Below are 23,360 nucleotides of genomic sequence, written 5' to 3' on the forward strand. Positions count from 1 at the left end.
TCTTCAAAATTCATGTGTTTGTTCTTGTAAACTTTCAACATGTGGTTCCACAAAATACATGTGTTTCTTCTTGAAAACTTTAAAATATGTTGATCAAAATAATACAATACAGTATTATTGAGCTGAGTTTGATTCTTAGCTCATTGATCTTGGATTGATATTCCAACTCAATCTAGATCGAATCAAGTTCTAGGTTCAAATCCCTGTGTATGTTAGGTTGTTGTGTTTCTTCTCTCTCTAACATTTTGTTCTCTTTATAATGTTTATATTAGGCTGTAAATGAACTGAGCCATGAGCCACTTGTGAGCTATTTGTGGCTCGATTGGTGTTAATAATAAAATGATGTAAATTTTTTCTTTAGTCTAACTACCTTTAAACAACAATGTTATGTATACTTAATTTTAAATGTTTAATTGAATACTTAGATTATATAATATTATGTGATTGAATGTTACTTTATCTTTAATTTAAAATCATCTAATGATATGATGACACACAATCTGAGTATTTAATTAAATATTCAAAACTGCATGCTCATGCATTATTGACATCGAAATTGGCTAAAGCAATCCTTACACGCGTCCTTCTGACCTGATGCGCCCTCTAACTGTCGCTGGACAACTAACTGCAACTTCCTCTATTAAATTTTCTTCAATCCAACTCAAAACTCACACTAACCCATTTCAATGGAGCTTCAAGATGAGAAGCCAGTTGTGTTAATCACCGGCTGTTCTCAGGGCGGAATAGGCCATGCATTGGCTTGCGAGTTTGCTTCAAAACAATGCCATGTTGTAGCCACAAGTAGGAAAAAAAGAACCATGCAAGATCTTGAACAAGATCCCAGGTTCTTTCTGCAGGAACTTGATGTATGTTCAGATGAAAGTGTGAAGAACTGTGTGAAAAATGTAGTTGCAAAGTTCGGAAGAATTGATGTATTGGTTAACAATGCTGGAGTTCCATGTATTGGCCCTCTGGTTGAGCTTCCATTATCAGCAATGGAGCTAGGTTTCAATACAAATGTTTATGGTAAGTATAATTTTGCTTCTTTTGGTTAATAAATTACAGTTTAATGCTTTTTTTCTCACCATTTATAGGTCCTGTAAGAATGGTTCAAGCTGTTTTTCCTCACATGGCATCTAAAAAGAAGGGAAAGATTGTGAACATGGGAAGTGCTAGTGCATACCTCCCTGCACCCTGGAATGGTGTTTATGTTGCAAATAAATGTGCTCTTCATTCACTCACTGATACTTTGAGGTTTGTGTATCATAAATGTTATCAATAGGTCATGTAAAATCGCAAAATATTGTCTATTTTGGTCTTTGTTGATCCTATGGATTAAATCTTAAAAGACACAATCTATTTATATTGACTTAAAGGTCTCAGCTCTGACCTTTCAGTCAAGGGGCCTAGGAGATGGTTTTACCTCTAAAATGTGTCTTGCAAAGGAGAATATGGGTTTATATATATATTGATTTAAGACCTTTAACTTTTGTTCAGTGTTAGGCTTTTGACAGTAATACGACCCTCCAATCAGGGAGCCTGGGAAGATAGTTTTGCTTTTAAAAGACTCTTTGTGAGGGAGAAAATAAGTTTATATTAACCTGAAACCTTTAACTCATGTTCAATATAAGACTTTTGACACCAATACAACCTTCCAGTCTAAGGGCTTGAAGAGTATCTAGAAATATCCCCACAGATAATGTTACTGTTAATGTTATATTAATTTACACATAATAAGTCATTTAAAGTCATAAGATATTATTTATTTTGATTTATACTGGCCTTACAAATTTGCTTTTAATAAACCCTTTACAAGAATGAGGAAAATAATAAGTTTATCTTAATCCAAAATGTTTAGCTCTCATTCAAATTTGACAAGGAATTTTTAATATCAATCCAATCACATGAAAGTCATAGATGAGATTGTAATGCTCACTTTTGAACATAAATTAATTTTTTTAAAATTATTAATTTCTTATCCTGATTAGAACTAGGTCATTTTGGAATTGAAGTGGTCAATGTTGTCCCTGGGGCAATAACATCCAACATAGGGAAGTCTTGCATTTCTAGCTACAACCAAAGGCCTGAATGGAAGCTATACAAGCCATTTGAAGAAATCATTCAAGAGAGAGCATATTTTTACAGAACATTAAAGAGGATCCCTGCAGAAGTGTTTGCCAAGGATATGGTGGCGGCGGTGATGAAGAAGAACCCCCCAGCTTGGTTCTCCTCTGGTCCTTACTCCACCCTCATGGCAATCTTGTACCATATGCCTGTCTTTGTTCAAGATTTTATTGTAAAGAAAACAGTGAAATGCTGAGTTCATTGTTGCTTGTTAGGTTCATGCCTTTCTTCTTGAAAGCTTGCAGAATGACACTCATTTATATGGTCCATGTCCATCAAATGAAATAATATCCCTGCGTTTACATGTGTCAAAATTTTTATTTGTTCATAGAGATAAAACAAAAACAAACAGCAAAACGCATGAGTACTCTTTTTAGGCTCTTAATCTTAGTTCACTTTATTTTCCAATACACTCAGTCTGAGCATGTTTGTAGTTAAATTCAAGTTAAACTCCTTTTAAATTGAACCGAATTCAAACAAATTTGAAGAAAATTTATTGAGCTTGAGTCGAGGTTTGAACTTGACTCTTTAAAGCTGAATCGAATTTAAACTACTCTAATTCAAACTTGATTTTTTTAAACTGAATCATACTCGAACTGATACAAGCTCAAGTTTGGCTTGCTTTAATCTACCTCTAGATATAATTACTCGAAAGCTATACATAATTTTGCTTTGAGATTATTTATAAAACCACAAATAAGTCAATATTTGATTAGATGATCTTGCCAGCAATCTATTATATATTTCTTTCATTAATATAGAAATGAAGAAATATTAATATATATGAATAAATCGCTTTGTTATTATATAATTAAATAATTAATTTTAAATTAAAATATATAATCAAATCACTTAATCACCACACACCGATGTGTAGAAATAAATTAATAAAAAATATTTATTTATAATTAATTTTTTAGCCACATGGAATCTGCCGCATACACAAGATAATAATTAAAAAAATAAGTTAATATATCAACAACTTTGCATGTTCCATTGTCCTATTTTAAAATGTGAAATGTGTAACATTTCAATTATTATTGTAATTAAAAAGCAATCTTAGATTTTATTTAACATTAATTAATTATATAAGAGTACCTCTTACTTAACATGAAACTAATATTATTTATATCATTCCAAGGAAAACCCACAGTCGTGATTCTTTCTAAAATGGAAATACAAGTTGTGAACATGTCTTGTAATAAAGAATATTGTTTTATAACCTAAAATGCATTCCAAAATTCACATAGCAACTAGCAGTGGATTTGAATTGAGATAAGACTAAATAGATGTTAATTCAAGTTTGGCTTGACTTTAGAAAGTCTAATTCGAGCTGACAATAAAATTTCTAGAAAAATTGTTAGAAAACATCAAATAAAAAAAAAAAAGGGAATTAAAAATGAAAAAGAAGAAAATTCATTATAAAAGAAGTTGGAGAAAAAGAAAAGTCAACGGAGAAAATAAATTTCTTGATGACTTCTCAATGACTCATAGGATTTGAATCGATAAAGACCCAGTTCAGATATGTTCTCTATAGTTGCACATCAAATTGACTCTGAGTTCAAGTTAAATTATTTTCAAACTGAATTCAAATATCATTTTGTCAATGTCAAACTAACTTTTTTATATTTAAACTAATATTAAATTAGACCTTATGTAGACTCAATTTGAATTGAACTAGTCCTAATATTATATATATACACTTTTGAATATATAATTATATATTTGTTATCGTATGATTGAGTATTACTTTATCCTTAACATCTATATACCCGACTGAATGCTCAAAATATGTACACATAATTTTATTATTGTTCTTATACCAATTCCAAAACGATTCCATCAAAAACAACATCCAACTCAAGGGAAATTGGGGGGGTGGGGGAGTGTGGGGGAACGTGAAAGACGAATCAATAAGTTAAAACAATCCAATACACGTTAATGATCTAAACTGATGGATTTCTCAGAATCTTTCAAGCTGTATTTTACATTTCTATGTACATAAATTTGACCGTACAAAGTTGACTCCTGAAGCAACTCTTCACCCACTTTCCTTTAAATACAAAACTTCATCTATCTCTCTCTTTCAACACAAAACTCAGAAACCCTTCTCCCTAAATCAACCCATTTCAATGGAACTTCAAGATAATAAGCCAGTTGTGTTGATCACAGGATGTTCTCAGGGAGGAATAGGCCACGCATTGGCTCTTGAGTTTGCTTCAAAAGGGTGCCATGTTGTGGCCACAGCAAGGTCAAAAAGAAGCATGAAAGATCTGGAGCATGATTCCGGGTTCTTTCTGCATGAACTTGATGTTGTTTCAGATGAAAGTGTGAAGAACTGTGTGAAAAATGTAGTTGCAAAGTTCGGAAGAATTGATGTATTGGTTAACAATGCTGGAGTTCCATGTATTGGCCCCCTGGTTGAGCTTCCATTATCAGAAATAGAGCTAGGTTTCAATACAAATGTTTATGGTAAGTATAATTTTGCTTCTTTTGGTTAATAAATTACAGTTTAATGCTTTTTTTCTCACCATTTTTAGGTCCTGTAAGAATGGTTCAAGCTGTTTTTCCTCACATGGCATCTAAAAAGAAGGGAAAGATTGTGAACGTGGGAAGTGCTAGTGCATACCTCCCTGCACCCTGGAATGGTGTTTATGTTGCAAATAAATGTGCTCTTCATTCACTCACTGATACTTTGAGGTTTGTGTATCATAAATGTTATCAATAAGTCATGTAAAGTCGTGAAATATTGTCTATTTTGGTCTTTGTTGATCTCATAGTTTAAATCTTAAAAGGCACAATCTGTTTATGTTGACTCAAAGGTCTCAGCTCCAACTTTTCCGTCAAGGGGCCTAGGAGATGATTTTACCTCTAAAATGCATCTTGTGAGGGAGAAAATGGGTTTATATATATTGATTTAAGACCTTTGACTTTTGTTCAATGTTAAACTTTTGACAGTAACACAACCCTCCAGTCAAGCGGCTTGGGAAGATAGTTTTGCTTTTAAAAGACTCTTTGTGAGGGAGAAAATAGGTTTATATTAACCTGAAACCCTTAACTCCTGTTCAATATAAAACTTTTGACATCAATACAACCTTCTAGTCTAAGGGCTTGAAGAGTATCTAGAAATATCCTCACAAATAATGTTACTGTTAATGCTATATTAATTTACACATAATAAGTCATTTAAAATCATAAGATATTATTTATTTTGGCTTATACTGGCCTTACAAATTTGCTTTTAATAAACCCTACAAGGAAGAGGAAAATAATAAGTTTATATTAATCCAAAACGTTTAGCTCTTATTCAAATTCGACAAGGAATTTTTAATATCAACCCAATCACATGAAAGTCATAGATGAGATTGTAATGCTCACTTTTGAACATAAATTAATTCTTTTAAAAATATTAATTTCTTATGCAGATTAGAACTAGGTCATTTTGGAATTGAAGTGGTCAATGTTGTCCCTGGGGCAATAACATCCAACATAGGAAAGTCTTGCATTTCTAGCTACAACCAAAGGCCTGAATGGAAGCTATACAAGCCATTTGAAGAAATTATTCAAGAGAGAGCATATTTTTACAGAACATTAAAGAGGATCCCTGCAGAGGTGTTTGCCAAGGATATGGTGGCGGCGGTGATGAAGAAGAACCCCCCAGCTTGGTTCTCCTCTGGTCCTTACTCCACCCTCATGGCAATCTTGTACCATATGCCTGTCTTTGTTCAAGATTTTATTGTAAAGAAAACACTGAAATGCTGAGTTCATTGTTGCTTGTTAGGTTCATGTCTTTCTTCTTGAAAGCTTGCAGAATGACACTCATTTATATGGTCCATGTCCATCCAATGATGTGTTTACATGTGTCAAAATTTTTATTTGCTCATAGAGATAAAACAAAAACAAACAGCAAAATGCACGAATACTCAATTCAGGCTGGGAATACCACCAATTACGTAGAAAACGCAATGCGGAAAAAATCACTAGCAAACGATGGTGAAAAACTTCGTATAAATGAAGAATATTACAAGATGAAGTAGAGATATTTATTTGTTCTCTCAATTTGAGCTCTTAATCTTAGTTTACTTTATTTTCCAAAACACTCAGTTTGGGTTTTCTTATAGTTAAATTCAAATTAAATTGAAGTCAAACTAATTTAAAGAGAATTTGTTGAGTTTGAGTCCAGGTTTGAATATGACTCTTTCAAGCTAAATCGAATTTGAATTACTCTAATTTAACTTGATTTTTTTCAAACTGAACTGAACTCAAACGGATACAAGCTTAAGTTTGGTTTGCTCAAATCCACCTCTAGATATAATTACTCAAAAGCTATACGTGATTTTGCTTAGAGATTATTTATAAAACCACAATTAAGTCAATATTTGATCAGTTGATCTTGCCGACAGTCTATCATATACTTCTTTCATAATATTTAATATACAAATGATGAAGTATTAATGTATATAAATAAACTGATGTGTTATTATATATTAAATAATTAATTTGAAATTAAAATAAATAATCAAATCACTTAATCGCAACCCATCAATGTGTATAAATAAATTAATAAAAAAATTGTATTTGTAATTGATTTTCTAGCCATATCGAATCTGCCACATACACAAGATAATAATTTAAAAAAAGGTTAATATCTCAACAACTTTGCATGTTCCATTATCCTATTTTAAAATGTGAAATGTGTAACATTTCAATTATTATTGTCATTATAAAGCAATCTTAGATTTTATTTAACATTAATTAATTATATAAGAGTGCCTCTTACTTAACATAAAACTAATATTATTTATATCATTCCAAGGAAAACCCACAGTGGTGATTTGTCTTGTAATATGGAATATTGTTTTAAAACCTAAAATGTATTCCAGAATCCACATAGGAACTAGCAGTGGATTTGAACTGAGCCAAGACTAAATATAGGTTAATTCAAGTGTAACTCGATTTCAGAAACTCTAATTCAAGCTGACAATGAGATTACTGGAAAAATTATAGAAAACATCAAATAAAAAGAAAAAAAGTAATTAAAGATGAAAAAAAAAATAGTTATAAAAAAAGTCAGAGAAAAAGAAAAATTATCGGAGAAAAAGAATTTCTTGATGACTTTTCAACGACTCATAGGATTCAAATCGATTTGACCCAAAGACCCAGTTCAAGTTATATTCTCTATAGTTGTACATCGAATTGACTTTGAGTTCAAATTAAATTATTTTTAAACTAATTTCGAATATCACCTTGTCAATCTCAAATTAACTTTTTTATATTCAAACCATTATAAAAGAAGTCAGACAAAAGGAAAAGTTATCGGAGAAAATGAATTTCTTGACAACTTTCCAACAACTCATAGGATTTGAATCGATTCTACCCAAAGACTTAGTTCAAGTTATGTTCTCTATAGTTGCACATCGAATTGACAATAAGTTTAAGTTAAATTATTTTCAAACTAAATTTGAATATCATCTTATTAATTTCAAACTAACTTTTTTATATTCAAACCATTATAAAAGAAGTCAGACAAAAAGAAAAGTTATTGGAAAAAATGAATTTCTTCACAACTTTTCAACAACTCATAGGATTTGAATCGATTTGACCCAAAGACCCAATTCAAGTTATGTTCTCTATAGTTGCACATTGAATTGACTCTGAGTTCAAGTTAAATTATTTTTAAACTAATTTTGAATATCATCTTGCCAATCTCAAACTAACTTTTTTATATTTAAACTGATCTTAAATTAGATCTTATTCATACTCAATTTGAATTGAACTAGTCCTAATACTATATATATACACTTTTGAATGTATGATTAGATATTTGTTATCATATGATTGAGTATTACTTTATTCTTAATTTAAAATCACTTAATCACATATTGACACATCATTTATGTATCTGACTGAATGTTAAAAATATGTGCACATAGTTTTATTATTGTTCTTATACCAATTCTGAAAGGATTCTATCAAAAACAATATCCAACTCAATGGAAATGTGGAGGGATTTGAATATTTGAAACGTGAAAGACGAATCAATAAGTTAAAACAATCCAATACACGTTAATGATCTAAACTGATGGATTTCTCAGAATCTTTCAAGCTGTATTTTACATTTCTATATACATAAATTTGACAGTACAAAGTTGACTCCTGAAGCAACTCTTCATCCACTTTCCTTTAAATACAAACCTTCATCTATCTCTCTCTTTCAACACAAAACTCAGAAACCCTTCTCCCTAAATCAACCCATTTCAATGGAGCTTCAAGATAATAAGCCAGTTGTGTTGATCACAGGGTGTTCTCATGGAGGACTAGGCCACGCATTGGCTCTTGAGTTTGCTTCAAAGGGGTGCCATGTTGTGGCCACAGCTAGGTCAAAAAGAAGCATGAAAGATCTGGAGCATGATTCCAGGTTCTTTCTGCATGAACTTGATGTTGTTTCAGATGAAAGTGTGAAGAACTGTGTGGCCAATGTCATTGAAAAGTTTGGAAGAATTGATATTTTGGTTAACAATGCTGGAGTTCAGTGTGTTGGCCCTCTTGCTGAGCTTCCTTTGTCAGCTGTGCAGCAGACTTTCGACACCAATATTTACGGTAACTATAGTAATACTGTTCTCTTATTTCTTTAAATTCGGTGCTAGTTAAGCTATTTGGTAGTTCATGTACTTGAGGTGGATCTAATTAAAGCTAGTTTAGCTCAAACGTGTGGATCTTGATTTGGAACTCGATAATTTTGTTTAAAATTGGTTCGTTTGATCATTTGGTAATACTGTTTATCTTGTCAGTGTTACTGTTTATCTCTATAATGATAATGTTTATCCTATTGAAAATCTTTGGATGATATTATATACCAACTTGAACAAGCTTGAGCTAGATATTATAAATTTAATTTGAGCTCAAATCGGAGCTAGCCCTACACTTTGCTCAAATCAGATTGAATCTGGCAAAATGTGTACTAATGTATACTAATGGTTAGCATGTCATTATCTTAAATTAGAGATTAATTAAACAATTAAATTATTTAATCATATGATAACATATAACTGATAATACCTATTAATACCCATTTTGTTAGAACATGTAATATTTCTAGTTTATATGGTTCTTTCTTTTAAACGCGAATTGGGTTTTAAGGTCTAACTAATTAGAGATAGTTTAACTCATGAGATTGAGATTAATTTGCATCATTATCATCTGCTTACTGTATTTGGTGTTTCCCATATAATATTTAATGTGTACTGATTGACTAACAGGTGCCTTAAGGATGATTCAAGCTGTTGTTCCTCACATGGCTGCAAGGAAAAAGGGGAAGATTGTAAACACAGGAAGTATTAGTGTTGCAATGCCTACACCATGGGCTGCTGTTTATGGTGCAAGCAAAGCTACCATTCATTCCATGACTGACACCTTGAGGTATTTTCTTCAATGATAATAAAATTACATATACAGACATTTTTTATAAACTTATTTATGAAAAAAATACTTACCTAAAAAAAGAAAATCTTTATAAAAAACTGATGTGGAATCTGATTTGCCATGTGATTATTTTCTTTATCTCTCACTTCAAATTGCACAAATGAGTTAGTAAGGAATATTTATACACACAATTTTACTCTTGATAAGCCATTCAACTGCTAGGATATTGCTTAGGGTTGTACAAGAGGTTTCACAATCAAATGCCACTGATAATATTATTGATGTCTAATGCAGATTAGAACTTCGACATTTCGGGATTCATGTCACCCTTGTTGTCCCTGGGGCTATCAAGTCCAACATAGCAAACTCGGCCGTTGCCAACTACAGCAAGATGCCTGAATGGAATCTGTACAAGCCATTTGAAGACATTATCAAGGAGAGAGCATACCTTTCACAGACACCAAAATCAACCCCTGCAGAAGTGTTTGCAAGGGACACTGTGGCTGTCTTGTTGAAGGATAATCCACCAGCTTGGTTTACCACTGGACAATTCTCCACTATCATGGCAATCATATACCATATGCCCAATTGGTTTAAAGATTTCATTGCAAAGAGGATCATGAAAGGTTAAAAGATTTCTGTATTAGGCCTCAACAATGTGCTTCATCTTGTTTGTGTGTGCTTAACTTGGAATGTACAAGTTTGAACAATATATTTTCTTTTTTTTTTTTTTCCTTCTCTAAAATCTGAAACCGCGTGAACTATTTTGTCTTTACAAATCAGAAAAAATATCTAAAAAATCAATAATATTACACTAGTTCTTTCTTATCCACTGCTTATAATTTTCGGCTGCTCTTTGAAAAAATATTTGAAGGATTATTATCCAACATCTATGTATTTTCACCTCTGCAAAAACAATTTGCACAAACAAATTTTCAACTCTCCAGAAAACAGATTCTACCAGTAAAAAAAATTCAGAAAGATTTCACTGACCTAACTTGCCAGAAATAAATATCATTAGGAATGGGGAGGATGACTGTAATACATTCCCGGCCGCTGCAGTGGCCTGAAACTAGGAGGTGCCGGGGGCTGCTGAGTTAATACAGGTATCTGCTGATTCATAGGTGCTGGTTGCTGTGCCAATGGAATTGGTTGATGAGTCAAAGGAACCATCGGGCTCACCATATGGGCTGGTGGTGGTGGTCCTGCTGGCATGGGCCTGATGCTGCTGTACCCGTATGGGGTCATGATCCCTCCTGGTGGCTGCAAATATTGCTGGGAAGGTGGGTTAGAAAGCATGTGATATTGAGCTTGTGAGGTTGAGGTTTGGTTCGGCAGAGTTGGTTGGGGTACCAAAACTGTTTGATATGAATGATTAGGAAGAGCAGTAAGCAACTGAGATGGCAAAAACATGCTGGGATCCGAAACCGGCATAGGCTTCTCAGATTTTGATATCGTATCAGCCACTGAATTGACAGGTATGGGTGTGAATGAATTTGATGATGTAGAAGCCTTTACCAGGCCAGCATTTTTCGCTTCTTCGGCAGCAAATGTTGAGAGAACAGAGTGCATGATCATTTGTGAGGAGCTAGAAGCTGTAAGTTTGTCCGCAACTTCAGCTGCAATAGCTGCAGCAGTCCTCTTTGGTGTTTGTCCTGCTTTCGCATTCACATCAACTGATGGGGTAGTCGTAGCAGATGGATTCGATACATAATCTTCATCATTGAGTCGCATTCGCATGTTGCAGGCCTCCTCTGTCTGAGCCTGAGCTACCTAGATTAATACATCAAAACAAACATTTAGATAATCTTTCTCTGAGCCATAGCAGTAAGCCTAGTATTTGAATCAAAAAATAACAGGTTTTAACAATTATATAGCAATATTTCACTGGCAATCAAGCGTCAGGAAACTTCAAAACAAATTGACTACTGTAACTGGAACCAAATTCAACTTTAGAAAGATAACAGATTATCAAGCTTCAGGCTTCAGCCAATAATTTATTACTTAAGTTGACGCATGATTAGTGTTTAACCAGAACCCCACAGTTTAGAAGGCTGTGTGATACTGTAACTTTGCATTTCAAAGTTCTACATGTCTCCCACATTCTTCCATGACTTAATCAACCTCAAGAGAGACAGACTTTACAGATTTACAGAAGACGAAGTTTCACTAGTATGTAACCATGGAGTTACTCAGTGACAAGCTATTTCCCACCCAAAAGTTCATACTACATGCAGTGGATACTGGAACAACATAAATCTGTATAAGCTATTTAGCCAAAGGTACATACCTGCATCTGAGTTCGAAGATTCTCCAGTTCAGATTCCTGAAATACATTTAAAAAGTAAGAACATAAAATAGCAAAATTTCTACTGTCACAAGTCATTACATGGCAAAGTTCTTTAACATTTTTTCTCTTATAAGATGATCCCTTACCTCCTCATGCAGAGCCTCTTTTAACTGAGATATGAGTGCTACTCTTCTAGCTTCAACTGATTTAAGTTTCTCAATACATTGTTTCAAAAGATTTTCTTCCTCCTCGAGTTCAGTGGCCAAGGTTTTCCGCTTTGGGTCTTTGTCTGAGGAAAAGAAAATACATTTTAGACAACCAATATTGTGAGAATAATAGCAGAAGTTTTAGGCGTCTACAAATGAAGAAAATTAAAGACGGAGATGCTAAATATTTTTTCAAAACTAAAACATAAATATTGACCATGTATCATTAATGGCTTACCTATAGTACAGGCAATATCAACATCTTTCTCCATCTTTCTCACACGATGAACCCCTGACTTGCATTTAGCCATCTCTTCCTCTTCGCTGGGACGTTCACTGAGCACCAAGTGATATGCTGACACTATTTTTTCAGCAGCACCCCCAATAGACAATTTCTGATGTCCAAAGAGATAAGAAGAAAAGTAAGCCAATAACATGATAGCATCAACATAATAATAGGAAAAAAAACAGAGAGAGAAAACAAATTGGCACTGTTCTTACTGTTCTAATGGATCGTGAATCTCGTTTCACAATTCTGACCAAGCGTGAACGCTTTTTGCCACTAAACTCCAAGGGTGGAGGAGGCACATCCCCAGCAGCAAGCATAACGTCTTTCAGGCTTCGGGCATGGGACCCAAAGACTCTCCTTTCTTCCCATATATTAACCTATCAATTAGGTAAATACAGATAAACAGATTTCCAACAAAAGTAATATGTTCACCGTTTTTTAACAATAATAAACCTTAAACTTTCTCATGTATTCACCACCATCTAAACTATAGAATACTACTAAACTAAACCACCCTGGTTTGAAAAGGCAATTGATGGATTCATTGGTTTGAAAAGGCAATTGATGGATTCATTGGTTTAAAAAGGAACTATGTCATCAGTGCTCAATACTAAGAAACTTACCAATCTAGAGACAACCTTCTTTCCATGCTCATCCCCTTTCTCAACAACATCTTTGAGAGCTGAGGGAAGGACTTTCCAAAACTCAGTGACAAATTCATTTCCTTTACGCTTACTGTTCTGTAGGATGTCATTTGCAAGATACAAAAGGGGGACTTTCTGAACCATTGAAGAACTGTGAAATTGTTTATCCCATGTCTTAACCACTAGTTCTGCTTTGCCACGGTGAAATATACACCAGTGTGACAATGCTATGTAAATAAGTTAAGGCAACCTACGACACAGAAACACAACCAATATTAACATGCAACTGCAACTTCATTTAGCTTCTCACTATTCTAGTGCGCATGCAAATCCTCAACAACATCTAAATCGCACAATTTATTACTCATCAACACCATAAAAGGAGCAGTATATGTACAATCTCCATTCAAGACCACACAATCCAAACAATAAACATGAACAAGAAAAAGCCATTCTCATTCATTCCTAATTTCATTTTTCACTGAATTCAGAAATGAAAAGTACACCTTCCAAATTTCCCACCAGGAAAGTAAAGACCTTTGAGGATTGCATGAATGTATATATGACATCAAACATAAAAATCTCAGTCTTAAATAACCAACAAAGTCTCATTTTTGCTCCACAATTACATTCCAAATTAATTGCCTATCCTTTTGTCTGCAAATTAACCTCTACCAGCCATAGAAGTAAGAATTTGCTGCAATTAGTACTGACCACTACATATGGCAAAATCGGCAATTACAATACCTCCTCGAGCACATTCCTATAAAGCATCAATATTTCAGAAATTTGTTACGTTAACTAATAGAAAACAACAAACAAATAAGTTCTCAGTTTAACTACACATACTAAGCATACAAAGGACTGAAAAAGAAAAAAGCTCGTTAATAAAACAATAAGCAAGAAAACAAACTAATTATTCTCATTAAAACAAATTTAAAAAAAAGAAATAAAAAGGATACTTTCAATACACTGTTGGGTGCTGTTGAGCTTGGAGAGCTTCTCTGCGAGTATCTGTTCACTGAACAAACTATTCATCCCACAAATCGAAACCCACTTGGAAACCGTAATTTAAACCCCAAAACAGCTTGTAATTTCAAAAATTAAATACCCAATTGAACCAACCCAGAATCTGAAATTCCAAAAACCCTAACCAAACTGATCAAAGTTTGGATTTTTAAACCCCAAGAATGATAAAGAACAAACTTCGATGACAAAGCCAGCACTGGGATAAAGAGAAACACTCGACTGCATGTGACAAAGAAACCCCCAAAAAGTCCAAACCAGTGAAATAAATAGAACAAAACGGCAACGTTTTAGTGAAATGGGAAAGTTTTTAACAAATTAAGAACCCTAAAAATGGGTTTGACGAAGAGCAAAAGAGCTTTCCGTTTAAGCTTCGAACTTAGAAGTCCAGTTCGGATAGAGAAAGCGTTTTGGACATTTGGCGCAAATTATGAGAGAAAGAGCACATTTGTCTAAAAGGCGCCAGGCGAACAATGCGCACCGTCAAAATAGAAGGTTTAAAGTGAATTTTTTTTTGCAGAAATTAAAATATTTGTAAAACAAATTTAAAGTGAAATCTTATAAAAATAAGGATCGTGAGAGGAAAAAAATCCATAATTTTATGGCCAAAAAAGGAGCAGCAAAAATCCAAAGTGGCTCTTTTAACTTTCAAAAACTTAAATATTCATTAATCTCTTAGTTTTAATTATTATAATTAGGGATAAAATTATTATTTAGAGATTTTTATTTAAATAAATAAAAATTAATTTCTTTTTTTTCTCTTTAACTTAATTTTATAAAAGGGAAATTATAAAAAATGGTCAAAATACCCTCTATTAAGTAAAAATGCCCAAATTCACTATTTTCAAGTAAAAATGCTTATAGTTTTTTTTAAAATACCAAAATTACCCCTCCCCTCATTTTATTTATATAAACTCTCTCACTCTCATTACATATATTTCTTATATCACTTAAATACTTACTTTCACTCTCATTTTTATTTAATATCAATTATTACGGGTTCGTTTGGAAAGAAGAAATTCATGTTTCTAAATTCGAATCAAAAAAATCAATTTGTGAAAACTATATTGAAAATAACATATTATGAAAAAATTGATATATTGAAATACCCTAAAATGTCAATAATAAAAAAATTACTCGAAAATCTAAAAAAATATATCTGAATTTCAAAAACTACACGTTCAAATAGCTTATGAACAAGAAAACCGAAAAATCGATTAAAAATTTCATAATTATATCGTAAAACGTGTCTAAAAACATATTATAATTACAAATATCAAATTTGAAAATTACATATCAAAAAAGTCTAGCCCGGTCACAAACAAACTCAAAATCATAAAAACCGAAAATCCTAAATTTGATAAAATAAAAAAATTGCATAATACACATTAAAATAGTTTTATTTTGGCCTCCAGATTCGGTTCAACTAGTAAAGCTAGTTGTTGTTATAGAGTTTGAAACGAGCTTCGCGTTGATATATTACAGGCCTCGTAACTCCTCCCGGATCAATAGTTATGATCGTTCAAAGTCTGTCTCATATAAATCCTATAGTTTTAAAAAAGGTTAATTTCCCCCCAACCTACCGTATACACAGCAACAACCCACTGTCACGTGGCAAATTTCAAAAAAGCCTACAGTGGACTGAGAACTCTCACATAGCTCCCTAATATTTTGAAAACACTATTAAGCCCCCTAACCCACTGTCGACAGTGGGAAACACTGTTCCCACTGTCGACTGTCGATCGCTTTGAAACGAATTTTCGACCAAAATTTCGTCGTTTTGGCCTCCAATTTCAACACAAATCAAATCTACATAAGCTATAACACAAAACCCCTCAACCAATTCAACGAAAACAACCAAAAATCAAAACATTTCAAGCATTGTTCAAAATCGAAACCCTAAACCCTAAACCGTAAAATCTCACTCAAATCTCAATAATATGAACAATAACTTGATTCAAACAAGATGATGAAAGATATTCTAACGTACTGTGCCATTTTCGGTTGCCAGAAACCACGAAAATGGCGGAAAATCCGACTGACAGTGCATGACATTGGGACAGGAGAAAATTTCGAATTTTCCCCTATTTTTTAACAGTGATTTCACAGTGGGAACAGGGGAAATTTGTTGGGTTTATATATGGGCAGTTTCAACATTTCACAAAAGTTGGGCATTTTTGCTTTAATCTGATTTTTTTGGACAATTTCGCTTAAACCCCCTTACTTTTGCCTATTTTTTATAATTTCCCTTTAAAAAATTAATCTTTTACCCCACTATATATAGTTTTTAGGATTTTATATTTTAGAATGAACAGTCACTATCTTCAAACTTTGAAGCATTACACTTATACCTTAAAAATTTTATTCCATCTTTTCGATGATTATTCTTTTTAGCGGCATTTCTCCTCCCTCCTTGGTGGTTTCTTAATATGGAAACCACCAAAAATTCAGCCTAAATGGCCTGATTTTTATTTACGAATCTGTACAAAAATTATATAGATCTATGCAACGATCCATGCATCAGTAGACACATAGATCAATCGAACGGTGTTGCACGAACAACACCCCATATCTATGTGACATCGTCTGATTGATCTATGCATCTACCGATGCACAAATCATAGCATGGGTTTGTGCAATTTTTGCACATACCTATGCATGAAAACCCAAATCATTTCGGTTTGATTTTCAGTCGAAAACCACCAGGGAAGGAGGGGAGATGTCACCGAAGAGAAATGTCAGGAAGAACGGTCATTGAAAAGATGAAATAAAGTTTTTGGAATATAAGTACAATGTTTCAAAGTTTGAGAAGGATGGTTGTTCATTCTAAAATATAAAACTCTAAAAATCATATATAGTGGGGGTGAAAGTTTATTTTTTAAAATTAAGTTAGGGGAAAATGGTAGTTTATAAAACTAAAAGGGAAAAAAGAAATTAACTTTTGTTTGTTTAAATAAACTAGGGGGAAAATGATTTGTTTTTAAAACTAAGGGGGAGAAAAGAAATCAATTTTTCTTTATTTAAATAAAATTCTCTAAATGACAATTTTACCCCTGATTGTACCAATCAAAACTAACGAATGAGTGAGTATTTGAATTTTTTAAAGTTTGGAAGGGTCACTTTGAGTTTTCACTCTACCTTGAGTGGGAATAAACTTTTTACCCTAATTTTATTTGAGCTCATTGCATTGTATTTTATAGATTATACATGTATAAGTAAGAAAATTATGTTTTTTCTTGCAATATTATTATATGTATATATATTTTTATATAATTTGAGTGTATATATAATATACCATCATGTTGTGTGATTAAATGTTACATTATCATTAATTTAAAATTATCAAATAACATAATGATATATCATCTGTGTACTCAAATTATATTTAAAATATATGCACATATAATTTTATTGTTTATAAAAAATATCTAACCCTAAAATATGTGATAATAAAAAATTAAAAAGTAATAACAAATTTATTATTAATTTTATGAGAAGACCAAAAGATAATGTGAAAGAATAAAAATTTATTAATTATTTGTTATTATTCTTACGGAGAAAACTAAAAGATTAATATGAAAAATCTAAAAGATATAATAAAAAAATTGAAAAAAAAATATAATTAATAGGGCACATCTATAAATACTTGTGGGTCGACTTGTTAAAGGTTTGACATAACCAATTATAATATAGGTCATGTCTTAAGCCTATATATTTTTGTATACTGACTCGACATGAAGACTCACGATTGTGTAAACCTTAGGTCTGACATGACCCGTAAATAAGACAACCATTCTAAGGTCAACCTAACACGATCCACTATCATGTTAAAGCCAATCTGAATCAACCCAATATAATCCACTATTGTGTCTAGTTGTAGATAATCTTTGATGAATCGATTCTTCATTGACCAGTCAAACAATAGGATACACTATAGTTTTAAAAACTGGATTAGATCGACCAATCCAACTAGAAGAACTGCCAACCGCTAACCAAGCCAATTTCAGTTAGTATAAAACCAAGTTTAACTCAATCATCATAAAAATTTAATTTTTTTTTAAAGATTCGTTATGAAAACTTAAACTTAAGTTATATATATATATATATATATATATATATATATATATATATATATAAACTAGTTTTATTTTAATATTAAATAAGTTAGATTGTATAATTATTGATAAATTATATAAACTTTTTTAAATATTATTTTTTATCAATTAACTGATTTAATTACCGGTCAATCGATTCGATTATAGATTGAATCAAACTACCTCTTTTACTAAGTAAATATCTAATTTAATTTTAAAAATATTGAGACAAACTACTACCATAAGATATAGTTAAAGTTTTAAAATAAATTTAAATCAATTTAACATTAACATAACATTTACTCTGATTTGATCTAATGATTGAATCGTCTTCTAATAAAATCACCTTATTCAACCTTTAATCAATTTAATCCAATGATTAAACTAGATTTTACCTATAACTAAAATCGGACCTTTTTAACTCTAAACGTAATCTTACTTTTAGAGATGGATACAAATCGAACAAAATTCAAACACCCATTAATTCAAATTTAGTTTGAATAAATAATAATTCAGTTCAAATTCGATTTAAATTCGTTGACCCAATATTAAGAATGATTCAAATTCAATTCAAATGAAAATGATTTAGTTTAAATTCAATTCAAATTTAACTCGAATTTATGATTCAAATTTATAAGTCAAATATATGACTTAAATTTGTGGTTTGAATTTATGGTTCATTAACAAAATAATATCGTTTAATAATTATTTAACATAATTCAAATCAAATCATAAGTTAAGTTTAAATCGAATCAAACTATTTATCCAACTTGCGATTCAAACTGAACCGAACCAAACTTTCTATAGTTCAAGTTTGGGTTGGTTTTAAAACAAACCGAACTTCTTAACTCAAACTCAGTTTATATTTTAAATAAACAAAACCCAACTTTCGAGTCTGACCCAGCTTGACTCAGGGCCAGTCCTACTCACCTCTGCCTCTAAAGAAACTCTACACCTACATCTGAGAATTTTCCAACACCTTAATATACTACAGCATTCTAAAACATTCCATACGAGTACCGCAAGAAAAAACTCACTTCAAGGTAAATACTACACAGCAACCAAAAACTTGCACAAATGCTATTACAAATCAAACTACCAAAAAAAAAAACTTCAGATACCCCTCCCTAAAAATGGAAAACATGTGCATTCTTCAAGTCAATAGCCAGAAAAACTGGTTACTTACAGGATTTATTTTCTTCTGGCGTATGAACAGATTGATGATCATTCAACAACAAACAAAACTTATATTCAATTTCAGCAATGTCGCTAAAATGAAAACAGCTAAAGAGTATTACATTTTTTCCCGGTTAACTGTCAAATGAGAATAATTTTCTAGAGACCCCATTTGATTGAACCAAAGAATTTTCCATCTTCCATCCCAAGTATTTTACAAGTGGACCTGCCATTACATTGTACTTACTCATTTTTTCATAGGGTGGTTACACAGGTACCCGTTTCCCCCGATACTTGTCGAATAGCTGCACATGAAAGACAAAATCTCACTACATCATATCAACCAGTGACATCTAGATTATGTATCTGCATATCCATCTAAATGATCATACCTAGAAATCATGTTAACACGCCTTTGCACAATCATATTTATTGTTTAACTTTCAGTATTCAAGCAATAATTTCATCACTGCAGAGCATCCGAGCCTCCACATCATCTCATAAAGATGAATCAAGTTTGAAAGGTGTAATATAAGGGATTCTTAAACCACATTTCTAATTCAAAAAAAAAAATCATTTCTTAAATCATGTTTGCCGTGATACAGCATAGGCATTCAAACACATATATAAGTGACCAAATACTTCTCCACTTCTCAGCCAACAAACTAAATCAGTTAAACTAACTCATCTTGAGTTCAGGAAGAGAACACAGTCCTTAAATAACTTGGCATATGTAAAGTCAAATATTCTGACAAAAATGATTTCCAATTCTAACATCTATACAATCCTGTGTAACACAAAATCGAGATATGTTTCTATTCATTTATTGTATCATGCTGTGTCTCATGTAGATAAGATATTCTGAGTGTTCTACCACCACAGTTAGGCTATGTGTCACTGATTACTATCAACTCTTTCCTCATACTAACGTTTTGAGAGTACTGTGCAAACTTAATTATGGAGCTTCCCCACACTGAAAACTTAGTAATTATCTTAATTTTAACAATTCTTCTAGAAGAAGACAAACAGAAAATCAGTCTAATAATCATGTTAAGTTTTTAGGAATATGATATCCCATGTCTGGTCAAGATAGGACTCCCATCCTTACCAATACATATGACAACCTCCAGCTTATCATGAAATAAACAATCACATAATAGTTTGATTCTCTTGAGTGCCACATAAAAAAAAAAAAGCACGAAAAAAAAAAAAGCATTCACCTTTCAAATAAGCAACTAAGAAAATTTCACACTCAAAAATATATTTCCTTATTTGATATCAGAGTAGGATTTCCTTCATTGCTTCTAACAAGATGGAATTAAAAAAGAAACATTACACTTTGAGCCACTTATATTTACTAACATTAAGCCAGCGTTGATGAATCAAAAATCATAAAAAATACATTATAAGAAAAATCAGCATGATCAGTATAATAAAACCCAAAATGAAGAAATCATTCTTTCACTATATCACTCTTTAGAGTTTCCTTCTATCACAACTCCAAGTAAAAAATAATATATATTTAAACAAGACTTAATATTCAAACAAAGTAGGTTTCACATTTCAGGACAAATCAATGAACTGATATGGTATAGAATTCAAAAAGTTGAACTCTATATATTCACAAGTCTACTTGCAATCTCTTATAAGAAATCTCACAATTGATAGACAATAATTTGAGTTCATGGATTAACATACCGATCTGACAAATGGTAGCTGGAATACCCAACCAAGAAAAGGTATCCTCTGAATGAAAACAGCAAGTGTTGGCCAGAAACCACTGCACATAAAAATATCATTAGCAACTAGAATTATTTACAATAAATAACTTACAGAGAAAGCATGAAGGATTCTACTAGACCTGAAGAGCACAATGAACCCATATGTCTCAAGAATCATTCCAAAAACTGGCCAACCAATAACAACAAAGAAGAAGCCAAGACCAAAAGAGATGGTTCCCTGTACAATCAACACAATCACAAGCAATTAAAAGAATGATAAAGATGGATGATGATGAATGAACAAAACACTCCACACTTAGAGAAACAAAAGGGGAGTAAGAAAATCAAAACCTTAAAGTTTTGACGTTTCATGAAAAACTGCATAGTGGACTTCAAACCAATGGATAGGGACACCCCTGACAAGAAGAGGATCTAAAGGCCACAATGGAATGTCATTGTTAATAAAAAAATCATTCAGTAAATAAGCCGAAACATAACAAGAAAAATAAAAACCCAAAAATGACAAGAAGTCTAACGAGACTTACATTTCCCATGGCCAGTAAACCTTTATCGAAGAAGAAGATGATTCCCAAGAATGAGAAAAATATGCCAAAACCTGTCAAGCCTAGCCCAATCTCTGTTCCATTTTACATTAACAATTATTAGTTTTAAAATCTTTCAAGGAAAAATAAGGACACCAATCATACCCCCAATTTCACATATAAATGCTTATTTTTGCCTCTCTTAGTTGGAAACATCAAACATATAGTTCCAAATCGTGAAAATATTTTTTCACAGTCCCAACGTGCAAGTGAGATTAATTTTCAAGCTCTAAATTTTGGCAAAATTCTTCATGTCCAAGTTAAACATCATTCAATATTCCTGTCTTAAGCTAGTAAATAAGATTTATGTGATGATAACTTCACCATAACTATAGACCAATCCAGACTCAAAAATTAACTGGCAAACAATCAATTAGACGAAAGTAAATTAAAGCCGAAAATACAACAAAAACAACTCGAAAAAGCAACTAAAAAACAGTCCATCCAATAACTATAACCAATTTTGCTTATAAATATTTCATCGAAAAAGCTCTATAAAATCCACAATGACTAAAATCCAGCTCAAGCAATAGCGAAAACTCTTTAAATTGATTAACTCATTCAAATCAAATATTCAAGCACAAATTTCTTGAGCTTTCACAGTTAAAAGTACAGTTTACGATGAAAATAAAAACATAATGAAAAACAGGAAAACACCTGAAAATCACTATTAACTCACTTTTACGGTCATTCATTTCAAACGAAACCATTGAGTCGATGTTTCAGATACTCGTCAACTTCACTGCCTGGAAAAATTATGCAGAGCAACAAATCAAATAATACGTTAAGAAACGCACAAATAAAATGAAACGAGCTCGAAACTTCAATTTTTTACATAGCTAAGTATCTGACATCTACCTTGCCGAATCTGGAAAAAAAAATTAACGAGCACGATTCGATCTACAAGGACCTGAATCCGAGGAGTTGGAGACGAAGAAATCCAGAAACGGTTACTAAAAGTTCTGTTTGTTTCACGGGGAAAGAAAGAGAAGAAAAATTATCAACACTGACAATGAAATGAAAATTAAGAGAAATGAAAAATCAATTATTATAAATTAAAACGTTGATGTTCAACGTGGCGGCTTTTTATTGGTTAATCTACGTGAAATTATTCGGTGCATGAAGGTTTTGCTACCCCGTTAAGTTACCTGTTCGGGAAATGAAACGCCGCGTCTTGTCTAAGAAGAATTCTAATAATTCTTACGGAGAAAAATATGGATTTGGAAGCAATTTGCTTAATCAACAAGGGATTAAATTTGTTTTATTAAGAAAAATTTGAAGATCTTGTCAAGGAGGTGATAATAATAGGTGGGAAGTTGCACAAAACAAACAGCATTATGACATACAAACCAATCCTAAATCACTGTATTGAACTACCAAACTAAAATTTCAACCCAAAATCAACTAGTTCAAATGAAACGAAAAATTTAAATTTAGCCAGCTTATTTAGAGCCACCTCTACTAACAATAAATCACATGTTTACTCTCACAACAGCAGCACAAAACATTTTGGACCGAGGTGGAGAGACATGCGAATTAATAAACAATAAGTCTATAAGGATAACTTGATAATATGATTCAATACAAAATAAACCTTAATTGTGGCCTAAGTAATCCAAAGAAAGCCTTGGAATTTGGATAAAAAAACTGCTACATATGTTCCTAATTTTGAATGGTGTTATGAATCAAAACAATGAAAATTTCAATATGGTTAGCCAAGTTTTCAATAGATGTTCAAGAAGCTAGTAATCTAGTTATCAAGTTGC

At 32.1% G+C, this 23,360-nt stretch overlaps 5 protein-coding genes across 8 annotated transcripts; 3 read left to right on the plus strand and 2 right to left on the minus strand.

The window, feature by feature from the left end:
* The first annotated feature begins 675 nt into the window (after positions 1-675).
* On the plus strand, positions 676-2,438 carry LOC123199724 (NADPH-dependent 1-acyldihydroxyacetone phosphate reductase-like). Its single transcript, XM_044614775.1, has 3 exons — positions 676-1,026; positions 1,095-1,254; positions 1,984-2,438. The coding sequence occupies exons 1-3, from the start codon at positions 687-689 to the stop codon at positions 2,318-2,320; spliced, it is 837 nt and encodes a 278-aa protein (XP_044470710.1). The 5' UTR covers positions 676-686; the 3' UTR covers positions 2,321-2,438.
* A 1,818-nt stretch (positions 2,439-4,256) lies between these two features.
* Positions 4,257-5,970, plus strand: LOC123199767 (NADPH-dependent 1-acyldihydroxyacetone phosphate reductase-like). The gene is made up of 3 exons (XM_044614818.1): positions 4,257-4,596; positions 4,665-4,824; positions 5,550-5,970. Exons 1-3 carry the CDS (start codon positions 4,257-4,259, stop codon positions 5,884-5,886), a joined length of 837 nt encoding a protein of 278 aa, XP_044470753.1. The 3' UTR covers positions 5,887-5,970.
* A 2,349-nt stretch (positions 5,971-8,319) lies between these two features.
* On the plus strand, positions 8,320-10,179 carry LOC123199496 (short-chain dehydrogenase RED1-like). The gene is made up of 3 exons (XM_044614528.1): positions 8,320-8,724; positions 9,384-9,543; positions 9,841-10,179. The coding sequence occupies exons 1-3, from the start codon at positions 8,385-8,387 to the stop codon at positions 10,175-10,177; spliced, it is 837 nt and encodes a 278-aa protein (XP_044470463.1). The 5' UTR covers positions 8,320-8,384; the 3' UTR covers positions 10,178-10,179.
* On the minus strand, positions 9,646-14,437 carry LOC123199494 (regulation of nuclear pre-mRNA domain-containing protein 2-like). Of its 4 annotated transcripts, none has more exons than XM_044614526.1 (8): positions 13,938-14,437; positions 12,955-13,202; positions 12,544-12,708; positions 12,281-12,437; positions 11,983-12,125; positions 11,837-11,872; positions 10,540-11,319; positions 9,646-9,952 (listed from the first exon to the last, which is right to left on the minus strand). In XM_044614526.1, exons 1-7 carry the CDS (start codon positions 14,011-14,013, stop codon positions 10,564-10,566), a joined length of 1,581 nt encoding a protein of 526 aa, XP_044470461.1. In that variant the 5' UTR covers positions 14,014-14,437; the 3' UTR covers positions 9,646-9,952; positions 10,540-10,563. The 4 variants fall into 4 exon arrangements, with proteins under 4 accessions (XP_044470461.1, XP_044470460.1, XP_044470459.1 ...); XM_044614525.1 differs by lacking the exon at positions 9,646-9,952 and adding an exon at positions 10,164-10,452 and having other exon boundaries at positions 13,938-14,436; XM_044614524.1 differs by lacking the exon at positions 9,646-9,952 and having other exon boundaries at positions 10,164-11,319.
* A 4,879-nt stretch (positions 14,438-19,316) lies between these two features.
* LOC123198651 (vesicle transport protein GOT1-like) lies at positions 19,317-22,891 on the minus strand. The gene is made up of 7 exons (XM_044613387.1): positions 22,453-22,891; positions 22,274-22,340; positions 21,538-21,629; positions 21,344-21,424; positions 21,133-21,230; positions 20,970-21,051; positions 19,317-19,576 (listed from the first exon to the last, which is right to left on the minus strand). Exons 2-7 carry the CDS (start codon positions 22,302-22,304, stop codon positions 19,538-19,540), a joined length of 423 nt encoding a protein of 140 aa, XP_044469322.1. The 5' UTR covers positions 22,305-22,340; positions 22,453-22,891; the 3' UTR covers positions 19,317-19,537.
* Between the last annotated feature and the right edge of the window lie 469 nt (positions 22,892-23,360).

Source organism: Mangifera indica, chromosome 16 (genome assembly GCF_011075055.1).
Source record: "Mangifera indica cultivar Alphonso chromosome 16, CATAS_Mindica_2.1, whole genome shotgun sequence".
NCBI classification, from domain to species: domain Eukaryota; kingdom Viridiplantae; phylum Streptophyta; class Magnoliopsida; order Sapindales; family Anacardiaceae; genus Mangifera; species Mangifera indica.

What these genes read in the sequence shown, in the direction of transcription:
- LOC123199724 (XM_044614775.1), top strand. Translation starts at nt 687, where the DNA reads ATGGAGCTTCAAGATGAGAAGCCAGTTGTGTTAATCACCGGCTGTTCT. An exon ending in TTTCAATACAAATGTTTATG is followed by an intron (nt 1,027 to 1,094) that starts GTAAGTATAATT and finishes CACCATTTATAG; the next exon opens with GTCCTGTAAGAATGGTTCAA. An exon ending in TCACTCACTGATACTTTGAG is followed by an intron (nt 1,255 to 1,983) that starts GTTTGTGTATCA and finishes TTTCTTATCCTG; the next exon opens with ATTAGAACTAGGTCATTTTG.
- LOC123199767 (XM_044614818.1), top strand. Translation starts at nt 4,257, where the DNA reads ATGGAACTTCAAGATAATAAGCCAGTTGTGTTGATCACAGGATGTTCT. An exon ending in TTTCAATACAAATGTTTATG is followed by an intron (nt 4,597 to 4,664) that starts GTAAGTATAATT and finishes CACCATTTTTAG; the next exon opens with GTCCTGTAAGAATGGTTCAA. An exon ending in TCACTCACTGATACTTTGAG is followed by an intron (nt 4,825 to 5,549) that starts GTTTGTGTATCA and finishes TTTCTTATGCAG; the next exon opens with ATTAGAACTAGGTCATTTTG.
- LOC123199496 (XM_044614528.1), top strand. Translation starts at nt 8,385, where the DNA reads ATGGAGCTTCAAGATAATAAGCCAGTTGTGTTGATCACAGGGTGTTCT. An exon ending in TTTCGACACCAATATTTACG is followed by an intron (nt 8,725 to 9,383) that starts GTAACTATAGTA and finishes ATTGACTAACAG; the next exon opens with GTGCCTTAAGGATGATTCAA. An exon ending in TCCATGACTGACACCTTGAG is followed by an intron (nt 9,544 to 9,840) that starts GTATTTTCTTCA and finishes TGTCTAATGCAG; the next exon opens with ATTAGAACTTCGACATTTCG.
- LOC123199494 (XM_044614526.1), bottom strand. Translation starts at nt 14,013, where the DNA reads ATGAATAGTTTGTTCAGTGAACAGATACTCGCAGAGAAGCTCTCCAAG. An exon ending in CACCCAACAGTGTATTGAAA is followed by an intron (nt 13,203 to 13,937) that starts GTATCCTTTTTA and finishes TTATTTACATAG; the next exon opens with CATTGTCACACTGGTGTATA. An exon ending in ATCTTCGAACTCAGATGCAG is followed by an intron (nt 11,320 to 11,836) that starts GTATGTACCTTT and finishes GTATTAATCTAG; the next exon opens with GTAGCTCAGGCTCAGACAGA.
- LOC123198651 (XM_044613387.1), bottom strand. Translation starts at nt 22,304, where the DNA reads ATGGTTTCGTTTGAAATGAATGACCGTAAAA. An exon ending in TGAAATGAATGACCGTAAAA is followed by an intron (nt 21,630 to 22,273) that starts GTGAGTTAATAG and finishes AAAATGGAACAG; the next exon opens with AGATTGGGCTAGGCTTGACA. An exon ending in AGCTACCATTTGTCAGATCG is followed by an intron (nt 19,577 to 20,969) that starts GTATGTTAATCC and finishes TTTCATGTGCAG; the next exon opens with CTATTCGACAAGTATCGGGG.